A 27,372-nucleotide genomic window follows, 5' to 3' on the forward strand; every position below is an offset into this window, starting at 1 on the left:
TTCAAAAGTGTGAAGCCAGGACAGGATTTCAATAATGCAAAGAAATTGGTGCGATATTAAGTGTGACAAAGACACCTTTCATAGTATCATTTAAAGGAAAGTTGGAATCGATTGAGGGGAAATTTACTATAATGCGATCTCACCTTACTAAATGAAATGCCTTGCAGACATTAGGAAGCGATATTACTTTGCTAGTTTACTTTAGTGGAGAGTTTAGGTTCAGCTATACTCACAGGGGTATTTTTATACATCAATGTTTCTCTGACACTATTACATAGTATTCACTGTGTGCATGGTTTTCCTCTACCGCTTTGAGATTATTCCAGTAGATCAGTTTGCGCCATGGCATCACTAATGTGAGCATTACAGCAACGCATAAATGTGTAGAATAAAAGGAAAGAGTTTTTGAGCCCCAAACGGTTTTCTCCATTTTAAGAGACACCATTTAAAATGGGGTTTATCTGTCCAGGTCGCAAGCCCCCCCTGCAGTGGAAAGGAAGCGCTGCAATTCAAAGGGAAAGAAACCCCGACACTGAAATGAATAGCACTGTAGAAAAGGATACATTCAGACGGTGATCTACAGCAACCAAACCACTAAAGCAGCAAGTGTACACCACACAATCTTTTTTTCTAGTGCACATAACCCAAACGCAAGCTGCCTCTGACTGAAATGTGGAGTTCAATAAAACATACTCTAGATGTGGCCTAAAGGCCAGAACTGACAACTTTAGTACTGGGAGAACCAAGGTTGATCTCCGATGGTGGCTCAACATCCTGTGATTCTGGACAAATCACTTCACGTCCCCATGCTGGAAATAAAAAATCTGAACTTGTGTGGCGTAAGCGTGGCGCTCATGCGAAACGCTTCAATGCTCTTGGGCCGAGTTCGCACTATATAAACCTGGAAAAAGGAAAAAATGCATAGGATGTGATATGGCCACTGCCTGGTACCAATAATGGTGGGTTGATTGGGTTGCAGTCTGATATGGAGTTTCAGGGACTATTTTAACATTTATTTAGAATTAGAGGGATGATTCTACTCTTCAGAGGGAGATCGCAGACCACACAGCTGCCATGGGAGCAAAACTTTTGACGACCACGTCATTAACCTATACGTGCACTACAAAGTGACTGGACAACTAGAAGCTGCACCTCTATATGAAATATTTGTTTGGCCTGTAAGTACTCACCAGAGATACAGGGCTGTAATTTTCATAACTGACGAGCACGATGACTGATTCCAAGGTTTTAACTTAAACATAGTTGTTTGAGCTTTGCAGCATTATTGCTAGGCCTAAGGTACTCGATCTCTTCAAACCCAAACAACCATTGATACTTAAAGATGAAAAGAGGCCTGATCACGATAAGAATTTTCAAGGGAACCGTCTTCTCCAAACAAATGAAACACATAACTAGTAAATTATGGTGATTTTTTTTTTTTATTTATTAAGAACTATTGATTTCCTCTATAAAAACAAATACATTCTTTAGACCTCTGCAAAGTGTCAATTTTTTAAAGCTATTTCCGCTTTTTATGGTTTCAGTTCTGCGCTTGCTTTGGACCTTTTATGAGCCTTTGCTGCATCTCTTGAGCCCGTCGCTGGCTCTTTGATCTGTTTTGCTGGTACTGTAAGGCAAACAAAAATATTTATATGGCTGTAATTTAAGAAGATCAGCATGTTAACTTTTAAATACGTGTGCATATGGCTCTTAGTAAGTAACATCTGTTTAAAATACAAGAACAAATGACAACCTTTTACGATACTTTCGTGACGTTTAGTCTATAGTCACGTAGACATCATTTAGAAGTATTCTCCTGTGTCAGACATTATACATTAAAATACAATGCAAGTCACATATCAGACATTATATGGTGGTGATGCGCAGTAAACCACAGAGCTGCAGAAGTAACTTGGTGGCTCGTAAAGGACTCGGTGGCAGACAGCGCCCTCTAATTTCCCTGCTTTATAAAGACCATAAGTGAAACTAATGAACTGAAACGTGAGCAAAATATGATATAAAAAAGAAACTAAAGACTGATACATCTTTGGAACAGGAGGTGTGGAGTGTAATAAAAAAATGTGTAGAATCGCAGAAACCATCAGAAAGCCATTACGTAACGTAAGGATCTTGCCCTTGTAACCGATACTCCTTCCCACACATCCCCCATCTAGACGTGATTTCAAAGCTGCACCAAAAAATGAGGAGTGTAAGAGCAAAGATCGGGCTAAAAAGTGCTTGTGATCAATATTACGGAAAAATGCCAGAGTCCTCGCATTAGGGTTCAATCCTGTGCCTACTAATGTAGCCTGACTGTAGCCGTGCGTGAAAACTGCAATTCATCTTTTAAAATAAACCCTATTGACCTCTCTTAAACATTATCCAGTCACCCCTATGTAGGCCTATATGGAGCTTAAATCCATCAAAGCCTCAGAAAGGGAAGAAATTAACTTGAAAAAAACAAAGACAGCGAATGCCAAGGCAAGCTGGAGTCATTGAAGAGCAACGTTAAAAGGAACAATATAAGAATCTTAAATGTGTCTGAGGGAAGAGAGGGCGATGGCATCAAGTCCTTCATTGTGGCTTTGATAAAGTCGGGTGGGATATGGGAGGCAGGGAAAGAGCTGTCAAAAGTTCATCGAGACCCATCTGAAAAAGACCCAGGTAAGAGTAAACTATGCAAAATTCGGGCAAACGTCTCCACATATTCAATCAAAGACCGAGTTCCGAATAAGGCATTGAACTCCCTGAGGGTAGCGGCTCCTTTTAATATAGGCAGTGGGAGCTGGATAAAGAATAGAAGGATTTTAGTAACTTGGGGCCACAGCCCAGCTGACATTCCTGGCCACCTTTAGGGTAATGTTCGATAACAAAAAACACAATTTCAGGGTTCATGAGGAGGCAGATGCGCTGTTAGAGCAGATAAAGAAGTCTGACCCCCCTTTGAAAAAAAGGTGCCCAGACCTGAATATTCCCTATCCTATTTTCACTCCTGATAAAGAATTGTTCCCACAAAAACTAGGATGGAAAAGATGGATAGGGGAGGTTGGATAGGGTCATGTTTTCTAAATTTGGGTTTGATTCCCATGGCTTCCCACAGGTGTGTTTTTCTCATTCTTTTTATCCTTTCGTTATTATCCCTTCCGCATGCCGGCGAGCACCTAAAGGTCTGTCCTAGCCATGAGGAAATATGGGAGGGTTCTCAGTGGGGTGGGGGTATTTTGGGGGTTCAGGGGTGGGGAGCACAAAGTGGGGAGCATAAAGGGAGAAAATACAAATAAAAAACTTTCCTCAGGAGCAGGCTCAATGGATCTCCAGACTATTCATGCACTTGTGGCATTCAACTCCACAGATAAGTTGTAAGATGGGGGGAGAGACAAATACAGTATGAATCCTCTCTTGGAACGTAAATAGACTTCATATAAAGAAAAGGTGATCAAGAATACTACAATACCTGAGAGACTCACTAGCCCAGATTATAGATGGAGGTAACTACCCCTCAATCAGCCCCCCGGGGGGAGGGGAGACAGGCAACTAGATGCCAGGGAATTAAAAATAAATAGAGGGGTGGGTATGTCCACCGCCATGGACATACCCCCACCCCAACTGAAGGGGGCAACAGTCTTACCCCTATGGACAAAAGCCTCATCCCAATGGCAAGCAAGAGGATATCTGACTCTTTTGGGTGTTGACTTTACATATGGGCCAGGAGAGCTTGGCTAACTCCCAATATCGTCCCACTTGAAAAGGTGAATGGCTGCACTTTTTTGGGCTTGGGTAGGCTGCCACCTTGAAAAACCTACCAGACCGAGACTTTTCTGAAAACTAGACATCTGCGGGGAGTGCCTGGTGGTGTGCGCCACATGTACCCCACACACCATTTTCTTACCCACAATGCCCTGCAAACCTACAACTTTCCTGAAGTCACACTTTTTGCCTACATTTCTGTGATGTAAACCTTCGGAATCCACAAAATTCCGGATGTTTCAATCACAGAAATGTAAGGAAAATGTGTGTTTGGTTTGCAGGGCATTGTGGATAAAAAAATAGGATCCACACAAGTTAACCCCATCCTTTTTCACAAAAAGGTGAGGTTAAAGGACTTACAGGCGAAGGCCCTGCCCTGGGCACAGATAAGACGAGCAATAGACCTCTCATATTACAGCAGTTTTGATCCAGTGTGGGACTCTCCGGGTACCCCTGAGTGTCTGAAAGACACGTTAGCATCCACACTAATGGAGACAGTAATACTGGAGTGGGGCTAGCTGCCACAGAATGGGAATCTCTGCACTTGGGAGGATCTACAGGAAATGACAGAGTGAACCACCTCTAAATTTAAGTACTATCAGCTGAGTAGCCGGGCACAGTCCTTTAGGGAAAAGAACAGTAGCACCAATGTACTGGAAGAACATCTGATTGAAGGATCCTTGCAGAGGAAAGAAGTGTCACTATGGTACTGCCTGGTGTTGAGTATTACAGATGGGGACTTCGACCTGCCCAAGGAGCTGTGGGGAGAGTACTTGCCATTGCTGTGGATAAAGGACCTTTGGCAAGTATCCACGTGGACACTTTACAGCATGGTAAAACCTGCATTTGTGAGAATGAACCATCTTTTCTCCCTCCACAGAGCGTTTTGGTCACCAAGAAGAATTGCTAAATTGAGAGTGACAGATTCGGTATTCTGCTCAAAATGTGGGTTAAGAGAAGCTAATGACATCCACATGTTCATGGCATGCCCAGGCATCCTGCATTTCTGGGTCAAGGTGAGTAAGATCCTGAGTGATATATGTCGACTCAACATCAAGGTAATCCTTGAGATGATTATCTTTGGGTGCATTCCAGAGCCTGGGAAACTCTATAAGTTTCTTCTTACTGTGCTATTATTACACCTGACTTGGATCTAGAATTCCCAGGCTTGTGAACCCTGATCCATAGGACTCATAACTTACTTCCCCAGCTGAGTAGCCATAACACTTATATAAGACAGAAGGGCAGCAGAAAGGAGATCTAAGGTGGACAGCTGGAAGAGATCGTGGTGAATGAGGAAAAAAACACTTTTCATTGTGGCAGGCCTACCTTTCCTGTGTAGAAAACCACAGTACAGATTAAAATCCTAATACTGTATCTCATGGAATGGGACTAGCTAGAAAAAATAGAAACAACGTTTTATAATAGTTATTAAAAATACAATTCAATAGTGAAGTTTGCTTTTTAATTAATACTAAGGAACAGTAACGTTTAGAAATGTACCTTTTAAATGCCTGAACTGTCAAAAGGGTGATTAGCATATGTCTCTGCCAGCCCTCAACTAGTAATTAGACTTAACTAGGTCTGAATATGTCTGATTTCTTTGGACTCAAGAGAATACGCAGGAGGAGAACTGTGGGAATCCTTTGTGACATTACAGTATGGAATCTTGCTTGAGTGTCAACACCTGCTTGACAGGTCTGCTTGGTTCATATTTAACACTTGGGGCACACATGAAAGGAAAGAGAACAGGTTGCCAAGATAATTCTTGTGGATCCACTGTCTGATTGCTGAAGGAGTTTGCTTTTGTCCTACCAAACCACCTTCTCTGGGTTTATTTTGGGCACAATGCTGCCTCAAACTGGTTTTTAGGTTGTATATGTGGGAGGGCAACAATATCACCATAGCACACTCCTCACCCACCCAGCCATCAGAGCTCAGGTTTAGTGTTGCCAAAAATGTCTGCCATCTCGAAAATGGCCAAAGGTAATAGGGTTGGGGACTGTTATCCCATTGGTAAGGGTGTGCCCAGGAGTTATTTTCACTCATTAGCTAGTGCAGCCATGAATGTGGCACCTCCAGGAACCCTGTTCAGAATACTTTCTTGATTTAGGGAAGAACAAAAAAAGACTGAACCTGCTGTCTATGATCTGAGAAAAGCCTTGAAGTACTGGACCTGCCCACCCCCCCTGTACCCAGGACAAACAGGTGGACTCTAAGTATAAGTTGGTTGACAACCTGTGTATGCTACAGGGCCTTAACAAGCTGCAGGATGCCTTTTCCTTTAATTACCGAGCTGACAAGTGGCAACTGGACCAGGCCTGGACCCTGGTGTTGGCTGCTGTCTATTTTTCTATGAGTCTCTAAATTCCTCCCTGGAGGCCCTGGTGCCACAGAAGAGTATTTCCGTGGTTGATTGGGACATAAAAGACTAACGGACATTAAAACCTTTGACCTGGTTGGTACACCTAACATGTCCTCCATCACAGTCAGCCATATAGATCAAATTATCTATGAGGGCCATTCTTACAAAATGAGTGTAAGAAACACCCTGAAGAAATAACTCATTCACATGGGTGTAAGTCATGCTAATATTAAATGGACAACACAATGTCTGGGTTGTACATTTCATGTACACACATAGGCAGGTGTAATGTATGGTTTGTGCTGGTATATACAAAAACATGACTTAACGTCTGTATTGCCAACTGTGTGTATTTCACACACTGCATAAAATGCACATTTAGGATTAGTACATTTGCAAAGCAAAAGATTACATTTGAAATTGTTTTTGTTTTGTTTTTATGACTTGCCAATTTGGAAGTGGGATGAATTCTCCAGTTGTACGTGTAGAGTTAGGGGACCACAAACAGAAACTTATAGCTCATCCCTAATATTTTTTCACCATGTTTGCATTCATAAATCTACTCTGAGGCAAGACTGGAGTAAGAGTGCAAATGTAGTGTATAATTGACCACAAATTCCCCATGTCTTGTGGAGTTTTTGAGGGAGTGATTTCTTCACTTATGCAAGTTACATGTGCAAATGTATAATTGTGCCGTACTTATACACCTACGATGTCTAAATATCCGCATTTATGAGTTTAGCGTAGTGATTTTTAGTGCCTGTGTGAGTAAATTGTGCAATTACATGATATATATGTTACTTAGGCCTTTGCTTATGCTACTGTGAATCATTCCTAAGTTAAATATAAGAAAGTTGCAAATTCAGACTTTCATGTATAAAAGACGTGTAAATAAGGCTCAATTGGCATTTGAGCCGATATTACAGGCAGATATTACATATGTAGTACCATGTACACATGTTTGGATCCCCATCTCAAGGTAATTCTGACAGCTGGCCTAGCAGAGGCGGATTTAATGATCTTTGCAGCATGAAGGAAGGTGTAAGTTTATTTCCCTAGAAATGTTCCTTAACACAAACGGTGACGAGGATGGTCTGGAGCTGTCCTCAGTCATAGTGGTTGTGTGCTGAGAACAGTTCTAAGCATGTTGGGAGCACTAGTGTTCCCCACAAGGGCCTTACGACATGCCTCTATTTGGGGGTGGAAGCGTTTTCTCTGCTACTCCCCAATCACCTCCCTCAGGGTTATGACATCAGTGCGAGCACATCGCACCAATGTCATCAGATGGTGCCGGGGATGCACTGGAAGCCATTTAATTCCAGTGTATCAAGGAGAGAGGACCTGATTCAGCTAAGTCTTTTTCCGGGGGAAACAGACACAGGGGAAAAGGAAGAGTTTTTCCTTTACGATGCTGTCTGTTTGTGGTGGATTCCTGCTCCAGAACTTGGGGGCGAACAATTTATCCACGTGTCACCCCCGGGCACCAGTTAGGCAGTTTTTTTGGGCTGATTCCCACCCAACTATGTTATTTCTTGCAATAATTGCGGGGAGCGACCATTTAGGTAAGGGTCGCTCCCCTTGGGAGATATTTTTAGTTTGGAATTCTACCCCACCCGGGGACAAATCAGCCGTTTTAAGGCTGATTTGCCCTTGATGGGGCTGTTGGCAACTAGATACCAGGGAAATGTGTGTAGAAGGGGAGCAACCCCTTGGGCAAGAGTTGCTCCCCTTGCAGGACATTTTATTTTAAGTCAAACTCCCCTTTGCCCTCCCAGAGGGCAGATCACCCATTTGTAGGCCAGTGTTGCCCTGGGGGAGGCGTAAGTCCACTAGACACCAGAGAATTATATTCTGAAGGTGAGCGACCCCTTGGGCAAGGGGTTTGCTCCCCTTGGGGGGCATGTTTCTGTCTTTATTCTGTCCTCCCCTGAGGGCAGATTGGCTGTTTTTAGAACAATCTGTCCTCTGTGGAGGCGGAAGCCCACTAGATGTCAGGATTATGTTTAGAAGGGGAGGGATACCTTGGGCAAAGGTTGTTCCCATTGGTCATTGTTTTTTTTTTTTCTTGTATTCCGCCCACCTCGGAGGGCAGATCAGCCATTTTTAGACCAACTTGCCCACTGGAGGGAGGAGAGGAAGCCCACTAGGCACCACGGGTTGTGTTTTGAAGTGGAGTGACCCCTGAGGACCATATTTTGTTTTTCTCCTGCACCCCACCCCCCTTCCCGCCACCAAGACAGATTAGGCGATTTTAGGCTGATCTGCTTCTGGGGAGAGGGCTGAGATGATGGAAACCCACTATACACCAAAGATTTGTATGGGAGCATCCCCTTGGGCAAGGGTCACTCTGTTTGGAGGCCATAATATTTTTGGGATTCCACCCTACCCCATGAGGGCATTTTGTTTAGTTTTTCATCTTTTTTTAGTGGACTGGGCCTCAGGGTAGTAGAGACAATTGTTTCATTTGTCCTGGTTATGAATACTATTTGCATGGAGTTGTTGGTAAGCAACTCATTTGGTAATCTTTTCATCTAATGTGAATCTTTGGCCTGTTTGTATAGTGTTTTTGACTGCTGTACTAATGTTTGAATCTTTAGCTTTTTGTATGATTGTCTTTCAAACTAATATTGATTTGTGAGCATTCTATACTGCCTTGTGATATGTGCAATTCGTGTTTTTGGTTTTTTTTCCTTTTCAGTGGGACTTCTTTGGTGCTTGCTGTGTCTTTGCAGAGTCGATGCAGTTGCTCCTCAGTCTTGCTGTTATTGGCAAGTGACTGGTATCATTTTTGAGTACACAGGTATTTGTGTGCTTTGTACGGATTGACCATTCCTTCCAGATTACTATATGCCAGTAGGTTTAGTTCTGTTTGATAAGTAAGTGTGTTTATTACGTATCTTACACAGTGTTGGTTATTGTTGGCTTATTTGTTGTGTTACTTTTATTAGTAAGGATTATGGCTATCAGCAGAATGACTGCTCAGCAGGTTGTTGATTTGAATTTTGAATCTTCCTCTTACCATGGTTCTGAGATGGGCTCTGCAGCTGAGGCATAAGACGAAGTCCAACATTCTGACAGCGAATAATTTGCCCAAGAGGAATCATTTGATGATGAAGACACTACTAATGCAGAGGCATTGCCTGTTTTAGAGGAGGACACAGATATGCGAATAGTGCAGCAAGAGGAATATGGATTACAGCCTGGGGCTGAAAGGCTTTCTATTGGAAGTGTTGAACTCTGGGTTTCCCCAAACATGGTGTAGCCTTTGTTGCTTGACTTCTGTGGGGTCGCAGTGTGTGGAGTTAATACTGAAAATGTTTGCCTATGTCTATCAGTTGTTTATCGATAATGGATTTTTGGATGAGATTGTTGACCAGACTAATTTGTATGCTGAACTGTATTTGAGGGACAACAGTGCCAGACTTAAGTCCCAATCTATAGCTAGTCGGTGGACTCCCACAAATCTGGATATATTGAAGAAGTTCTGGGGGTTAACTTTTTTTGATGGGACTGATAAGGAATCAGTCACTGTTTTCATACTGGTCTATTACTCCCTTGATGGTAACTGCTAAATTTCCTGCAACCATGAGTCGTGATAGCTCCTTTGGATGCTGCGTTTTGTTGATAATGCTTCAGCACTGCCAGAGGATCCCCCTTATTGTGACTGTCTCTTTAAGATTCAGCCTGTACTTGATCATTTTGTAGTTTTTCCGAAAACTTTGTTTCAGTTGTGGATGAGTCTTTGGTCATATTCAATGGGCGTTTCGTTTTTAGCCAGCACATTCCAAGTAAGGGGGCACATTATGAATTGAGATGTATAGGATGTCTGAGAGTAGTATTGGATATGTCTATAATTTCAGGGTGTACACTGGTAGAGGTTCTTCTACTGACCCCTCTGGCTGTCCGTCCACTTTTGGAGTCTAAGAGTAAATTGTGTGGGAACTTGGTGAAGGACTTTTTAATAAAGGTCACCATTTATACCTGAATAACTTCTGCAATGGTGTGCAATATTTCAAGGAATTGTTCACAGTGGACACTGTTGCATGTGGCACAATCCACCCAAACGTAAAGGTTACCCTAAAGAGATTGTATGAAAAAACACTTCCAAGGGGATAGTGAAGTGCCTTGTGTAGTGATGAACTTCTAGCTGTGAGATTTTCAGACAGGTGTGATGTCCTCATGCTGTCAACCATTCATGATGAAAAGACTTCACACCTGTGACTGTTTGGGGTCAGGTTGCTGAAGTGTGCAACCTGTGTGCATTTTAAACTTCAATAAGCACACAATGGTGTAGATAAAGTACATCAGCAGTTTGAGCCTTGCAGTACTGTAAGTCATATATTTGGTATAGGAAGTTGGCTTTTCATTTCATCATTTGGCAACCTTAAATGTTTTTTTTGTATTCAGGGATTGCTCTTCAGATTCAAAGCTGACTTTTGTTCAGTTTCAGCAATCTTTAATAGGCAGCCTTGTTGTAATTGAATATGCAAGTGTTCCTAGAGTTGGAGGGTGGGGGATGTGCCGATTGAAAGATAATTATTTTCCTGATTACATTCCTCCCACACTCAAAAAAAACTTTCCCTGTAAGAGATGTAAAGTCCGTGTCCAAAGCGGTGTGCAAACAGAGAGTCATATTGACTGCCCCGAGTGACCTTCTAATCCAAGGCAATATGTGCTCGCATGTTTTAAATCGTACCACATGCGACTCAAGTATAGGGAGCAACTGTGAGAGTAAAAGTGAACTGACTGGTCGGTATTATTTTATATTTTTTGTTCAATTTCACGGTTGGCGGCTGATGTATTTTGTTACACCTGTTGTGTTTGCAGTCATAGCTGATTTTTCATCTCCAAAAGGGTTTGTGTTTTCTTGTGTGTTAAAAAAAAAATTTGATGGCGGTGTGTGTGGACTGATGCTTGGCTGCCAGTGAGTGTAGACTGGCACTCAGGTGGCGGTGTGTCTAGGTTGGCACTTGGCCAGCAGTGTGCATCAGCTGACGTTTGGCCAGCAGTGCATGCAAACCTCAAAATGTAAATACAATCGCACATGTTCCTCGCATTTTTGTGACATATTCTTCCAGCATCAGAAGGAATCCACAAAAATGTCTACCACCTAGCAATTCCCCACTTTTCCAAGTAAAAATGCTGCCCCTCTTGTGGGGCTGGGTCTAGTGTCTGCATTTGATCTGTGCATGTCACAGGCACTAGCCCCAGCCACACAAGCTGGACAGCCCTTTTATTAGAATAAAAGGGAGAATGTTGAATGGAAGGAAACGTCGTGGATTTCTGCTGATTCCAGAGGTTTACGTCACAGAACTGCAAGGAAAATGTAAACTTAGTCAAAGTTTGAGGCTTGGGAGGGTTTCTGGGTAGGAAAACCTGGCTGGAGCCTCACAAGTCATCCTGACCTGGAGTCTCCTAGGTGTCTAGTTTTCAAAAATGTACATGTTTGCTAGGTTTTCCTAGGTGTCGGCTGAGCTAAGGCCCAAACATCACAGCTAGGCACGTTATGAAAAAAGGTGAGTTTTCAGTGGAAAAATGTGATGTGTCCATGTTGCATTTGGGGGCTTTTCCCGTCATAGGTATTATACCTATCCACACAAATGATGTACCATTTTTATCAGGAGACTTGATAGGTGATAGGAAATTAGTTGCTCTCTGCAGATTCTAGAATTTATATCACAGAAATGTGAGGAAAATGTGTTTTTGGAGTCAAAGTTTGAGGTTTTCAATGGCTTCAGGGTAGGAAAAACGTGTGGGAGCCACACAAGTCAACCCAATCTGTATTTTTCCAGGTGTCTAGTTTTAAAAAATGTGCAGGTTTGCTGGGTTTCCATAGGTGCCAGCTGAGCTGAGCCTAAAATCCACAGCGAGGCACATAGAAAACAAAAGGGTCAGTTTTCAGTAGAAAAAAATGATGTGTCCATGTTGTGTTTTGGGGCCTTTCCGGTTGCAGGTACTATCCCCTACCCACATACTTTATTAGTAAAAATTTGGTTTTCTGAATCAAGTCTGCCTGTTCCTGAAAGCTGGGAAGATGGTGATTTTAGCACCGCAAACCTTTCATTGATGCCATTTGCAGGACAAAACAGAACCATTCTTCTGCAGCACTTTTCCCATATTCCCCCCCAAAAACACATTTTAGCTATATTTTGACTAGTTTCTGGGTCCTCTACAGGGGAATGTACAAACCCTAGGCACCTTTAGAATCCCCAGTATGTGGAAAACTGGTATGGAGGCCTAAGTGCAAACTAACCCAAACAGACAAAAAAGTCAGCGCTGGAGGGGGAGGGGGAGTAGCCTAGCAGTGAAAGCGTTAATAGGTGCAAACCTGCTCTTGCTCAGCTGCTCACATGTCATACAGAGTTCCCTGCATATGTTTTTAAATACAACATTTGACTGCCAGCATCGTATGCTGACCAGGTCATTTGGGGTAGCCACCTATCAATATAGGTTGCCCAGGCCCTTACAGGCCACCCCGTAGATAGGGCCCTGTCTATGTGCACTAATATTAGACAAAGATGAGTAATACTACTCTTTCGTGCTCTAAGAGATGTACTGTTATGCAATCCCTCATGTTTATAAGACCAGAAGAGTCAGCTATTGCAAAAAGTATATTACCAACTTGAACAAATGGAGTCAAACACCTCAACAGTGACACCTTTCTAGGGCCTAGAATTAAATCCAGAGGGCACACTGAATCTTACATACAATATAGGCACTATCCACGAACAAGCAGAGCAAGTTAAAAACTAATCCTCCTGTCATTTCTCCATGAGGAATGTCACAATATTGAATGGCACGAAATGTAAGAGTGAGAAAGGTCATGAGCCTCCTATAAAACAGGTACGTTCTTGGGGTGATATAATTTTTTGGGGATCATAGGGACTATAGTGCTTGCCTGATTTGATGTTATGGGAAAAGACTCTGAGAAAAGGAGACATCAGTCTCCTTCACCACATTTCTCATGCAAGTCTGTTCTTGCAATTCACCAGCTAAAAAAAACAGAGAAACAGACCAGGAGTTAAAAAGGATTAGATAAAAATAACTTTGAAAACTTCATCCTCCTTATAGAAAAAGAGTGCCAGTAGAAGCATTTCTGGGCAGGAATCAATGTATTTAGACTTACCTGTTCAGTCCATCAGCTTACCTGACTCATTAAACCATGTCATGAAAAATATGGGTTTCTCTGTAGAGGAGGTGACAATTTAAGAGACCTCAAAGAATAGGTATGTCAGTCCACCAATATGCGATGGATACACAAGAGAAGATACTGTAGCATTCAAATGAAAGTCAGAAAAATCGAAGGTCCATAAAGTAATTATTCTTAGAAAAAGGATCCAGTCAAATTAATGTATTGAGATGGGTTGAGTTCTGTAACCCACAATGCACGCATCACAACAACAAGCGACTAGTGTTTGTCACAATACATGACTTTTTCAAGGCTAATAATGGATGAAGAGCAGTTTCATTTTACGATGTATAAATGGCTGAAAAGATAGTACATTCATATCAAGGTATTTCGTCTGAAATGGTAAAAGGAAGCCCATGCAGGAGAGTAACTCCTGGCTATGACGTGTCCGAAGACCTGGTTTGAAGATATACAGGGTAAAAAAATATTTCTGGAAGATGGCCAAGATGGGAGTCTGAAAGGGTAAACCAATTTAGTTGATTTCCAAAAGTAAGGGGGAGTGGGGTCTTCTGGGCTGTGCATTCAGATGGGGCACTCTGTGTAGTAGTATTACATGTGTAAGCGGGGTCAACTGAACATTTGTCCTTGTAACACAGAATAGCTCCCAGCAATAGAAATCGAAGTAGCATGTCAGAGTGGAGTCCTACCCCGACATCTGCAGATAGCATATGTAAGGGGAACACTGCTTGGTAAAACATGTGGTATCTTGTGGCAGATAGCCTACAAAATCCAACAAAAATCCTCAGAATAAAAATGGTGTATGTCAAACTCCTGAATGGTGTATGTCAAACTCTGTACGGAGACCTTGTTAGGCTTCTACCAGTAAAGCGAAGTATTGAAAAGCAGCACCTTTCAATACAGCTTAGCTCCTCAGTAAGCAGTACTTTTCAATACTTCGCTCTACACATGCAGAGACAAGTGAGAGAACGCGGGGTGGTAGGAATTTCATGGATTCCTGCTGATTCTGGAAGTTTACATCACATAAATGCAACAAAAATGTGCAATTTTAGGCCAGGCATGAGGTTTACAGGGCATTGTGAGTAAGAAACCTTTGTGGGATCCACACAAAACATACCATCCTGGACTCTCCTGTGTGTCTAGTTTCAGAAATGTCTGAGTTTGGCAGGTTTCCTTGGGTGGCTGTTGCTTCCCGGCCAAAAAAATGCTCCTACCCCACTTGCCATTTCAGATCATTTTATGACAGGAAATGTTGATGTCTCCACCTTGTATTTTGGGGCCTTTTCTTGTTGTGGGCACTAGGCCTACCCACACAAGTGAGGTACTGTTTTTATCAGAAGACTTAGGCGAATGCTGGGTGGAAGGAATTTAGTGACTCTCCTAAAATTCCAAAATTTTCCATCACTGAAAAATAAGGAAAATGTGTTTATTCAGTCAAGGTTTGAGGTTTGCAAGGGATTCTAGGTAGAACATCTTGGTGAGAGCCACACAAGTCATCCCATCATGGATTCCTCTGGGAGTCTGGTTTTAATAAATGTACAGGTTTGTTAGGTTTCCCTAAATGGTGGGTGAGCTAGGACTGAAATACCACAGCTACCGTTTTGCAAAAAATTTGTCAGTTTTCAGTGGAAAAATGTGATGTATCCTTTTTCAGTTTTGGACTATTTCCTGTCGAAGGCACTAGGCCTACCCGCACAAGTGAGGTACCATTTTTATCAGAAGACATGGGACCATACAATGGTAGGATATTTATTAATTATATTTTAATTTACAATTAACTGCATTTTGCTGCACTTGTGCCTCCCAAATGTTGGCCGGTGTGTAACAAAGAAGACTACACAAGAGAACATGTCCTCTTCAGGGATGTGAAATTCCTATCACTGATGCCGAGACATATTGTTTGTGGTCAAGAGCAGCAAAGTTTTCATGTTTATTTTGTACTTGGGACAAGTAGGCCAAATCCCTGCAGCACAAACCCTTTGGCTGCCAGTTTACAAAGAAGGGAACTGTCTGCAGTGGAGGTAGTGTGTGTCTATAAGTTATTGCTGTTTGAACTTGTATTTATGGTTCATTAATGAAAATCCTTCATTATTAGGGTGAGCGCTCCAAAAAAAACATTTTAGGGTCACACTGCACTACTGACAATGGTTCCAGTTAAAAAAATTAAAAGTGTACAAACGTTTGAAAAGTTTAACAATATGAGGTTAAGTATAATGCTCCCAGAATGCTCTCTGATTAGATGGAGATGTTTGCAGAAGTTTGTAAACAAGAGTGATGATTCTTTGCTTTTAAAATAAAATGTTCAGAAAAAAAAGCAAGTACGAAAAAAACGCTTCGCAAAAAATGACATTTTAGGTGCTATTTCTTTGAAGCGTCATTTAGTATAATGTATTGATCCATGCTAGTATTTCAAAAAAGTATTCCTAATGGAAAATCAGTGTGACCATTTTCAACAAGATTATTGGAAGCATGAAAATAAACCAGCACTGGAAAAGCCAACCGATCTGACATTTTTGGTGAGTTAGGTTTGTCAATGCGTGTCCTGTTTTGACATGGCTTTTGTAACACTTCATTGTTGTGGGAGCTACCAGGCACTCACCAGTGTAACAAACACTGGCAAAAAGGAAAAATGTTTTTGGTCTCAAAAAGCAGACATTGCTACCATTGCCGTAACAAAGGCCCAGCAGCCCCTTCCAGTGGATCCCCTCAGCATAGCACCTGCCCTAGATATTATATTAGATATCTAGGGCAGGTAGATATTATATTAAATTCCACACCCCTGTTCTTACAACACTGTTTGAAATGTGGCAAACAGTGAGGTTCTTCATTGCATTCTGAGTGAGTGCTTTGCAAGAAAACAATATCACTTATGTAAGAATTAGACAACATGAGGCATGGTCTATACATGTAACTAGGTTTGGGTTTGCACCCATCACAAGGGTATATTGGGGACATTAAAATGTGTCTGGTACTCAATAAAATAGCATCCCTCTTTGCCAACTTTCTGCTAAAAGAAGGTTAGGGTTCAATGGGATCAAGGCACTGGGTGGCATTTTGCAGAGGACAGAGTGGAAAAATAATGCCTATGTAAAAGTCCATCCCTTACTCCATAGACAGCAAATCCACGTTTTGAAGGATTCTCACAAAATAAAAACGATCAAATCCATTCTTTATTGCCTAGAAGCAGAATTAAATGACAAGGAATGGCCATTTTGCGAGGTATCTCAGGTGTGTGTCAGGATAAGAACAAAGTTCAGCATAACATGTGGTGGATTAAAGGTTCCTGGAGGACCTCTAACATCAGACCGTGACAGAAGAGAAAGGTGGAAGTGACTGAGGACAGGGCATTCAATTTCAGTTGTAGCAAATGCTAGAAAACAGTGGAAAGAAGACAAATGCAGGAAGAAATGGTGGGAAAATGACTAGCCGTTGAAATCACGATGGGGAACAGTGGCAGTAAGAGGCAAAAGGGCTTGATTTGTCTGCAGCCTTCGATACTATATCTCCGCAACGCCTTATCCCGCGACTGCATCAGGCAGCAGTTAGAGACAAAGCACTTGATATCCTTAAGTCTTTGCTTACCAACAGATCTATTACAGTGTCCTGCGGGGACTACCTTTCAACCCCCTTTCAATTACATTGCAGTGCCCCTCAGGGGTCTTCGTTCAGCCCTACTCTGTTTAATCTTTATGTAGCCCCGTTAGCCAGCCTGGTGCGCTCTTTTGGCTTCCACATCGTGTCAAACGTGGATGATACGCAGGTGATTATCCAGGTTTCTCGCAACTGGGAGGAAACCGCGGACAGATTCCAGCAATGCATGAGAGCGATTAACAGCTGGATGTGCAGCAACTGGCTCAAACGTAACGGAGATGAGAGGGAAAAAATTTGGGGGGTTTAGACAGCAAACTTTGGAGTTCCCGTTGGTGGCCGGAGTCTTGTAGCAAGTGCCCGGTTCCGCGCACCTCGGCTAGAAATCTGGGGATTGTATTTGATAGCTCTCTTTCATTTGAGCAACAGGTTAACCAGACAGTTAAAGGCTGCTACTGAGCTCTAAGATCCCTTAAGATTTTTTTTCATTTTTTGCATGAAAATGTTAAAGTGGTGGTGGTCCTGGCGCTGGTTATATCTAGACTGGACTATTGTAACACTTTAAATCTTAATATCAGCAAATCTGCTCTTCATAAACTTCAACTTATCCAGAACGTGGCTGCCCGCTTGATTTTGGATCTACCGTGCTCGGCATCTGCTAGCAGCTGTCATAAACAGCTTCATTGGCTACAGGTTGACAAATTGATCAAGTTTAAGTCCCTTTGCTTAACTTACAAGGTCAACCACTTAGAGGGCAGTGAATATCTGAGATCAGTTCTTCAACCATATCAACCGGCTTGGACACTTAGATCTTCATCCAGACAACTTATTTTGGTAGCCTGCTGTTATAGGGCTAGGTGGGGGAGACAAAGCCTTTTCTGTGGAGGCTGCCAGACTCTGGAACTCCCTACCTCTGATGATCAGGCATACAGAGACATATTTGGGCTTTAGAAAGAAATTAAAAACTTGGCTCTTCTCCCATTAGGATGGAATTTTTATGTGGCCTTTTTTACTACGTATTGTTTCGGTTCCCATATATCTCAATAGTACTAGCGCTTCGATGCTACGGCCGGAATGTGCTCTATAAATGATTTATAATACAATACAATACAAAACCCAATTGGTGGGTCGAAAGGGGATGGAAAAGGGGCTAGTGATTCTCACTGAACAATTTCCTTATATTTAGCTTCTCAGACTTCTTGCAGGTACTGTACCAATTTGTGAGTTCAGTTTGGCGCCCTAAATGTACCCTGGAACGGGCAACAAAGATAAAGAACTTTACTGGATTAAACACTATAAAGAGTCATAAGCTTTCATTACCAGAATCATTTAGGATTTTAGGTTGGCAGCTTTACAAGACATAGCTTCAATGGCGGGTAATGCTAGGGAGGGAGAGAACAGGGAATCCAACACAAAATAGTGTTTTCTCCCCTAAAACATATCTCAGCCAAAGCCAATCCCTCATCCAGTATCCCCAATAGAGACACTCACTGTGGCATTACGAAACATGAGAGGGTCCTCCAGCAAAGTACATGGAGGTGCCCCCTCCAGACTTACTGAGGAGCTCTCAGACCGGAGAACTGTGTTGAGGGAGCCCCCTGGAGCTCGGAAAGCCTTTGTTGGTACGCCACTGCTCGAACCCTGTAGGAGGCTGGACTGGCTTGTAGTGAGTACCAAGGGGTACTTGCACCTTGCACCAGGCCCAGTTATCCCTTATTAGTGTATAGGGTGTCTAGCAGCTTAGGCTGATAGATAATGGTAGCTTAGCAGAGCAGCTTAGGCTGAACTAGGAGACGTGTGAAGCTACTACAGTACCACTTAGTGTCATATGCACAATATCATAAGAAAACACAATACACAGTTATACTAAAAATAAAGGTACTTTATTTTTATGACAATATGCCAAAGTATCTTAGAGTGTACCCTCAGTGAGAGGATAGGAAATATACACAAGATATATATACACAATAGCAAAAATATGCAGTATAGTCTTAGAAAACAGTGCAAACAATGTATAGTTACAATAGGATGCAATGGGGAAACATAGGGATAGGGGCAACACAAACCATATACTCCAGAAGTGGAATGCGAACCACGAATGGACCCCAAACCTATGTGACCTTGTAGAGGGTCGCTGGGACTATTAGAAAATAGTGAGAGTTAGCAAAATAACCCACCCCAAGACCCTGAAAAGTGAGTGCAAAGTGCACCAAAGTTCCCCTAAGGACAAAATAGTCGTGTTAGAGGGAGAATGCAAGGAAAACACAAATCAGCAATGCAACAACGATGGATTCCTGTCTGAAGGTACCTGTGGAACAAGGGGACCAAGTCCAAAAGTCACAAGCAGCTCGGAGATGGGCAGATGCCCAAGAAATGCCAGCGGTTGGTGCAAAGAAGCTCTTACTAGGCTGAAGAACTGTGAATACTGCAGGAACGACAAGGGCTAGAGACTTCCCCTTTGGAGGATGGATCCCCCACGCCTTGGAGAGTCGTGCAGAAGTGTTTTCCCGCCGGATGGACGCCAACAAGCCTTGCTACACGCAAATCGTGCGTTTGGCGTTTTTGGACGCTGCTGGGGCCCAGGAGGGACCAGGAGGTCGCAAATTGGACCTGCAGAGAGAGGGGATGTCGAGCAAGACAAAGAGCCCTCACTGAAGCAGGTAGCACCCGGAGAAGTGCCAGAAGCAGGCACTACGAGGATGCGTGAAACGGTGCTCGCCGAAGTTGCACAAAGGAGTCCCACGTCGCCGGAGACCAACTTAGAAAGTCGTGCAATGCAGGTTAGAGTGCCGTGGACCCAGGCTTGGCTGTGCACACAGGATTTCCGCCGGAAGTGCACAGGGGCCGGAGAAGCTTGCAAAGTCGCGGTTCCCAGCAATGCAGCCCAGCGAGGTGAGGCAAGGACTTACCTCCACCAAACTTGGGCTGAAGAGTCACTGGACTGTGGGGGTCACTTGGACGGTGTCGCTGGATTCGAGGGACCTCGCTCGTCGTGCTGAGAGGAGACCCAAGGGACCGGAGATGCAGCTTTTTGGTGCCTGCGGTTGCAGGGGGAAGATTCCGTCGACCCACGGGAGATTTCTTCGGAGCTTCTGGTGCAGAGAGGAGGCAGACTACCCCCACAGCATGCACAAGCAGGAAAACAGTCGAGAAGGCGGCAGGATCAGCGTTACAGAGTTGCAGTAGTCGTCTTTGCTACTATGTTGCAGGTTTGCAGGCTTCCAGCGCGGTCAGCGGTCGTTTCCTTATCAGAAGGTGAAGAGAGAGATGCAGAGGAACTCGGCTGAGCTCATGCATTCGTTATCTGAAGTTTCCCCAGAGACAGAGACCCTAAATAGCCAGAAAAGAGGGTTTGGCTACCTAGGAGAGAGGAAAGGCTACTAACACCTGAAGGAGCCTATCACAAGGAGTCTCTGACGTCACCTGGTGGCACTGGCCACTCAGAGCAGTCCAGTGTGCCAGCAGCACCTCTGTTTCCAAGATGGCAGAGGTCTGGAGCACACTGGAGGAGCTCTGGACACCTCCCAGGGGAGGTGCAGGTCAGGGGAGTGGTCACTCCCCTTTCCTTTGTCCAGTTTCGCGCCAGAGCAGGGGCTAAGGGGTCCCTGAACCGGTGTAGACTGGCTTATGCAGAATTGGGCACCTCTGTGCCCAACAAAGCATTTCCAGAGGCTGGGGGAGGCTACTCCTCCCCTGCCTTCACACCATTTTCCAAAGGGAGAGGGTGTCACACCCTCTCTCAGAGGAAGTTCTTTGTTCTGCCATCCTGGGCCAGGCCTGGCTGGACCCCAGGAGGGCAGCTGCCTGTCTGAGGGGTTGGCAGCAGCAGCAGCTGCAGTGAAACCCCAGGAAGGGCAGTCTGGCAGTACCAGGGTCTGTGCTACAGACCACTGGGATCATGGAATTGTACCAACAATGCCAGGATGGCATAGAGGGGGCAATTCCATGATCATAGACATGTTACATGGCCATATTCGGAGTTACCATGGTGAAGCTACATATAGGTAGTGACCTATATGTAGTGCACGCGTGTAATGGTGTCCCTGCACTCACAAAGTTCAGTGAATTGGCTCTGAACAATGTGGGGGCACCTTGGCTAGTGCCAGGGTGCCCTCACACTAAGTAACTTTGCACCTAACCTTTACCAGGTAAAGGTTAGACATATAGGTGACTTATAAGTTACTTAAGTGCAGTGTAAAATGGCTGTGAAATAACGTGGACGTTATTTCACTCAGGCTGCAGTGGCAGGCCTGTGTAAGAATTGTCAGAGCTCCCTATGGGTGGCAAAAGAAATGCTGCAGCCCATAGGGATCTCCTGGAACCCCAATACCCTGGGTACCTCAGTACCATATACTAGGGAATTATAAGGGTGTTCCAGTAAGCCAATGTAAATTGGTAAAAATGGTCACTAGCCTGTTAGTGACAATTTGAAAGTAATGAGAGAGCATAACCACTGAGGTTCTGGTTAGCAGAGCCTCAGTGAGACAGTTAGGCACCACACAGGGAACATATACATGCACACCTATGAGCACTGGGGCCCTGTGTGACAGGGTCCCAGTGACACATACATATAGGCCACAAACCTATGAGCACTGGGGTCCTGACTAGCAGGATCCCAGTGACACATAACAACCATACTGAAAACATGGTGTTTTCACTATGAGCACTGAGGCCTGGCTATCAGGATCCCAGTGAGACAGTGAAAACAGTGACAAACACCCTGACATACACTCACAAACAGGCCAAAAGTGGGGGTAACAAGGCTAGAAAGAGGCTACCTTCTCACACAACCCCCCCCCAAACGAAGGACAATAAGGCTAACCTTGGCCAGTTGAGACTTTATTGTCTAAGTGGTGATAAGTAGAGAGTAGCTCTGCAATAGACTGGTTACTCCCTTTATCATCCACTATATGGTTACTTCCCTGTGGGGATGTAAACCACCCTGTTTGAAGTTTTTTAGCTAAGCAACAATGTGAAGATGTATTTTCAGAGTTTCTATCAGTAAGTTTTAGTTTAGAGCAGTGGGAATTGTCCACTGAACCTATTTGTAGTGATGGAAATGCCAGACAGGGATGCTGTCTCAGAAAAGCCATAGCTGGGCAAAAACTTTGTCCATCTGGCTGGAAGAGAGAACAGGGATGCTGTTTCTCTTGAGTTGGAGCAGGGCAGGGATGCTGTCCTATGAGCTCCACACTAGGGCAGGGATGCTGTCCTAAGTGTTGTGAGGTAGTGCAGGGTTTCTGCACTAAAGTTTCTCTGGGAGGGTTGGAGGGATGCTCCATGTTAACTAAAATGGTGCTGTTTTTCTCACCAATGTTAGTTATCCCACAGAGAGGTACTTCCACCTCAGGGAGTCTAGCTTTGCCAGCTGATGATTCCCTTGGAACAGGTGCCACCCCAGGAGAGGTTTCTCCCACCACAGGAATAGTATCCTGAATGGTAGGGTGGTTAGGGGATACTGTGATACCCTTTTTACCTGTTGATGGAGAGGGATCCTGAGTTTTCAGGCCTTCTCTCCTTTGCTTTTTCATTTCACTTGAAATGAGAGGGAACAATTCCTCAGGGATGCCCAGCATGGCTGCATGGGCATAAAACTCTACATCAGCCCAACCTGAGGCCTCTAGGTCATTACCTAAGAGACAGTCTACAGGTAAGCTAGGTGATACCACCACCTGCTTAGGGCCAGTAACTCCACCCCAACTAAACTGAATTATAGCTAAGGGAAGAAACTTAGTGGAGTTATGGACATCAATAATCTTATACTGTTGTCCAATGATGTGTTGTTCAGGAGGCACTAGGTTTTCAGTCACCAAAGTGAAACTGGCACCTGTGTCCCTGTAGGCCAAGGCCTCAACACCATTTATTGAAACTGTCTGCCTGTACTTATCCATTGTAAGGGGACAAGCAGCCAGTGTGGCAAGGCCAATGCCACTAGGTGTGACAGAAACTGTCTTGGGACTGATTACATCAGTTTCCACTATGGACCCATAAGTGAACCCAACTACACCCTTTGCTTGACTGTTGCCAGCAGTCCCACCACTAGTACCACTACTGCTAGGGGCACTAGAGCTTGATGTATTAGTGGTGGTAGGCTCAGGGGGTTTACCTGGACAGGACTTATCCCCTGGCCTATGGCCTCTATTTTTACACACAAAGCACCAAGGCTTTTTAATGTGTGCAGGTTGGGAAGAAGAGGAAGAATTTGTTTTATCCCCACCCTCTGAAGAGTGTTTAAGATTTGAAGTGGGATCTTTGGTTTTACCCTTATCCCCATGCTTATCTTGAGATTTTTCACCATCTTTCTTCTTATTGCCATCTTTGTCACTCCCTGTATGAACTTTTCTGTTCACCCTTGTTCTGACCCATTTGTCTGCCTTCTTTCCCAATTCTTGGGGAGAGGTCAGATCAGAGTCTACCAGGTACTGGTGCAACAAATCAGACACACAATTATTAAGTATATGCTCTCTCAGGATTGTGTTATACAGGCTTTCATAATCAGTAACTTTACTGCCATGTAACCACCCCTCCAAGGCCTTCACTGCCTGGTCAATGAAATCAACCCAGTCTTGTGAAGACTCCTTTTTGGTCTCTCTGAACTTTATCCTGTACTGTTCAGTGGTTAAGCCATAACCATCCAGGAGTGCATTCTTAAGAACTGTAAAATTATTGGCATCATTTTCTTTCACAGTAAGGAGCCTATCCCTACCTTTTCCACTAAATGATAGCCATAGGATAGCAGCCCACTGCTTTTGAGGGACATCCTGTACAGCACAGGCCCTCTCAAGTGCAGCAAACCACTTGTTAATGTCATCCCCCTCCTTATAAGGGGGAACTATCTTGTGCAGATTCCTGGAATCATGCTCTTTTGCAGGATGACTATGGGGAATACTGCTGCTGCCACCATGGGTATCTAAACCCAACTTCTGTCTTTCCTTCTCTAATTCTAAAGACTGTCTATCCAAATCCAGCTGTTGCTTCTTGAGCTTCAGTCTGGTTTGTTCCACTCTCAATCTATTGAGCTCCCTTTCTAACAATCTGTCATCAGGGTGGGTGGGAGGGACATTTCTAGATACAGAGGTATGATGGGAATGAACAGAAGGAGACCTGTCCCTTACCAAGGGCACCCTAACAGCTTGGCTACCAGCATAATGTGAGAGCACATCATCAGTATGATGTGATTCAACCTCTGTACCAACTATGCTAGACTGTCTAGTAATGGGCAGGCTGAGAAGTTTCTTTCCTGAACCTTTTCCTGGGGGAGTCCCTGGATCAGATTGAGAACCATTAGCTACTTTTTCTACAGATTGGGCACTTATGGCCTTATCCTGTACTCTAAGCATATTAATTAACAGTTCTAAGGAAGGATTCTTCCCTACACTCAAACCTCTCTCTATGCAGAGACTCCTTGCTCCTTTCCAGCTAAGGTGATCATATGCAAGTTTGGACAGTTCAACTTTTTGGCCTGTGCCAGACATTTTTAGAGAGAGTTAAAGTGATAGACAAAGAGAAAAAAGTTTTCAGAACTTTTTTGGAAAGACAGAAAAAAACTTTTTAAACTTTTAAGAACTTTTTGAAAGTTTAGAAGTACTTTTCAGCACTTAGAAAAGAGTGAAAAGAGGAAATGCAAAACTTTTTGGCTATGTGTATATACACTGACCTTGTTTTGTATATTTTTCTCTTATGAAAAGTACAATGACAAGAGTGGTAAGTAGTCTCAAGCACTTATCCCACCACTGCACAACCAATGTAGGAGGCTGGACTGGCTTGTAGTGAGTACCAAGGGGTACTTGCACCTTGCACCAGGCCCAGTTATCCCTTATTAGTGTATAGGGTGTCTAGCAGCTTAGGCTGATAGATAATGGTAGCTTAGCAGAGCAGCTTAGGCTGAACTAGGAGACGTGTGAAGCTACTACAGTACCACTTAGTGTCATATGCACAATATCATAAGAAAACACAATACACAGTTATACTAAAAATAAAGGTACTTTATTTTTATGACAATATGCCAAAGTATCTTAGAGTGTACCCTCAGTGAGAGGATAGGAAATATACACAAGATATATATACACAATAGCAAAAATATGCAGTATAGTCTTAGAAAACAGTGCAAACAATGTATAGTTACAATAGGATGCAATGGGGAAACATAGGGATAGGGGCAACACAAACCATATACTCCAGAAGTGGAATGCGAACCACGAATGGACCCCAAACCTATGTGACCTTGTAGAGGGTCGCTGGGACTATTAGAAAATAGTGAGAGTTAGCAAAATAACCCACCCCAAGACCCTGAAAAGTGAGTGCAAAGTGCACCAAAGTTCCCCTAAGGACAAAATAGTCGTGTTAGAGGGAGAATGCAAGGAAAACACAAATCAGCAATGCAACAACGATGGATTCCTGTCTGAAGGTACCTGTGGAACAAGGGGACCAAGTCCAAAAGTCACAAGCAGCTCGGAGATGGGCAGATGCCCAAGAAATGCCAGCGGTTGGTGCAAAGAAGCTCTTACTAGGCTGAAGAACTGTGAATACTGCAGGAACGACAAGGGCTAGAGACTTCCCCTTTGGAGGATGGATCCCCCACGCCTTGGAGAGTCGTGCAGAAGTGTTTTCCCGCCGGATGGACGCCAACAAGCCTTGCTACACGCAAATCGTGCGTTTGGCGTTTTTGGACGCTGCTGGGGCCCAGGAGGGACCAGGAGGTCGCAAATTGGACCTGCAGAGAGAGGGGATGTCGAGCAAGACAAAGAGCCCTCACTGAAGCAGGTAGCACCCGGAGAAGTGCCAGAAGCAGGCACTACGAGGATGCGTGAAACGGTGCTCGCCGAAGTTGCACAAAGGAGTCCCACGTCGCCGGAGACCAACTTAGAAAGTCGTGCAATGCAGGTTAGAGTGCCGTGGACCCAGGCTTGGCTGTGCACACAGGATTTCCGCCGGAAGTGCACAGGGGCCGGAGAAGCTTGCAAAGTCGCGGTTCCCAGCAATGCAGCCCAGCGAGGTGAGGCAAGGACTTACCTCCACCAAACTTGGGCTGAAGAGTCACTGGACTGTGGGGGTCACTTGGACGGTGTCGCTGGATTCGAGGGACCTCGCTCGTCGTGCTGAGAGGAGACCCAAGGGACCGGAGATGCAGCTTTTTGGTGCCTGCGGTTGCAGGGGGAAGATTCCGTCGACCCACGGGAGATTTCTTCGGAGCTTCTGGTGCAGAGAGGAGGCAGACTACCCCCACAGCATGCACAAGCAGGAAAACAGTCGAGAAGGCGGCAGGATCAGCGTTACAGAGTTGCAGTAGTCGTCTTTGCTACTATGTTGCAGGTTTGCAGGCTTCCAGCGCGGTCAGCGGTCGTTTCCTTATCAGAAGGTGAAGAGAGAGATGCAGAGGAACTCGGCTGAGCTCATGCATTCGTTATCTGAAGTTTCCCCAGAGACAGAGACCCTAAATAGCCAGAAAAGAGGGTTTGGCTACCTAGGAGAGAGGAAAGGCTACTAACACCTGAAGGAGCCTATCACAAGGAGTCTCTGACGTCACCTGGTGGCACTGGCCACTCAGAGCAGTCCAGTGTGCCAGCAGCACCTCTGTTTCCAAGATGGCAGAGGTCTGGAGCACACTGGAGGAGCTCTGGACACCTCCCAGGGGAGGTGCAGGTCAGGGGAGTGGTCACTCCCCTTTCCTTTGTCCAGTTTCGCGCCAGAGCAGGGGCTAAGGGGTCCCTGAACCGGTGTAGACTGGCTTATGCAGAATTGGGCACCTCTGTGCCCAACAAAGCATTTCCAGAGGCTGGGGGAGGCTACTCCTCCCCTGCCTTCACACCATTTTCCAAAGGGAGAGGGTGTCACACCCTCTCTCAGAGGAAGTTCTTTGTTCTGCCATCCTGGGCCAGGCCTGGCTGGACCCCAGGAGGGCAGCTGCCTGTCTGAGGGGTTGGCAGCAGCAGCAGCTGCAGTGAAACCCCAGGAAGGGCAGTCTGGCAGTACCAGGGTCTGTGCTACAGACCACTGGGATCATGGAATTGTACCAACAATGCCAGGATGGCATAGAGGGGGCAATTCCATGATCATAGACATGTTACATGGCCATATTCGGAGTTACCATGGTGAAGCTACATATAGGTAGTGACCTATATGTAGTGCACGCGTGTAATGGTGTCCCTGCACTCACAAAGTTCAGTGAATTGGCTCTGAACAATGTGGGGGCACCTTGGCTAGTGCCAGGGTGCCCTCACACTAAGTAACTTTGCACCTAACCTTTACCAGGTAAAGGTTAGACATATAGGTGACTTATAAGTTACTTAAGTGCAGTGTAAAATGGCTGTGAAATAACGTGGACGTTATTTCACTCAGGCTGCAGTGGCAGGCCTGTGTAAGAATTGTCAGAGCTCCCTATGGGTGGCAAAAGAAATGCTGCAGCCCATAGGGATCTCCTGGAACCCCAATACCCTGGGTACCTCAGTACCATATACTAGGGAATTATAAGGGTGTTCCAGTAAGCCAATGTAAATTGGTAAAAATGGTCACTAGCCTGTTAGTG

General features: G+C 44.4%; 1 protein-coding gene across 1 annotated transcript in view; it reads right to left on the minus strand.

Annotated features, from left to right (window-relative positions):
• Window positions 1–1,420: 1,420 nt before the first annotated feature.
• Window positions 1,421–27,372, minus strand: part of CMC2 (C-X9-C motif containing 2) — a 129,671-nt gene continuing 103,719 nt past the window's right edge. The window contains exon 4 of the mRNA XM_069216907.1: window positions 1,421–1,627. Within this exon, the coding sequence (XP_069073008.1) occupies window positions 1,541–1,627 (87 nt within the window). The 3' untranslated portion in view covers window positions 1,421–1,540. The remainder of the gene's footprint in view (window positions 1,628–27,372) is intronic.

Source organism: Pleurodeles waltl, chromosome 12, assembly GCF_031143425.1.
Source record: "Pleurodeles waltl isolate 20211129_DDA chromosome 12, aPleWal1.hap1.20221129, whole genome shotgun sequence".
NCBI lineage: Eukaryota > Metazoa > Chordata > Amphibia > Caudata > Salamandridae > Pleurodeles > Pleurodeles waltl.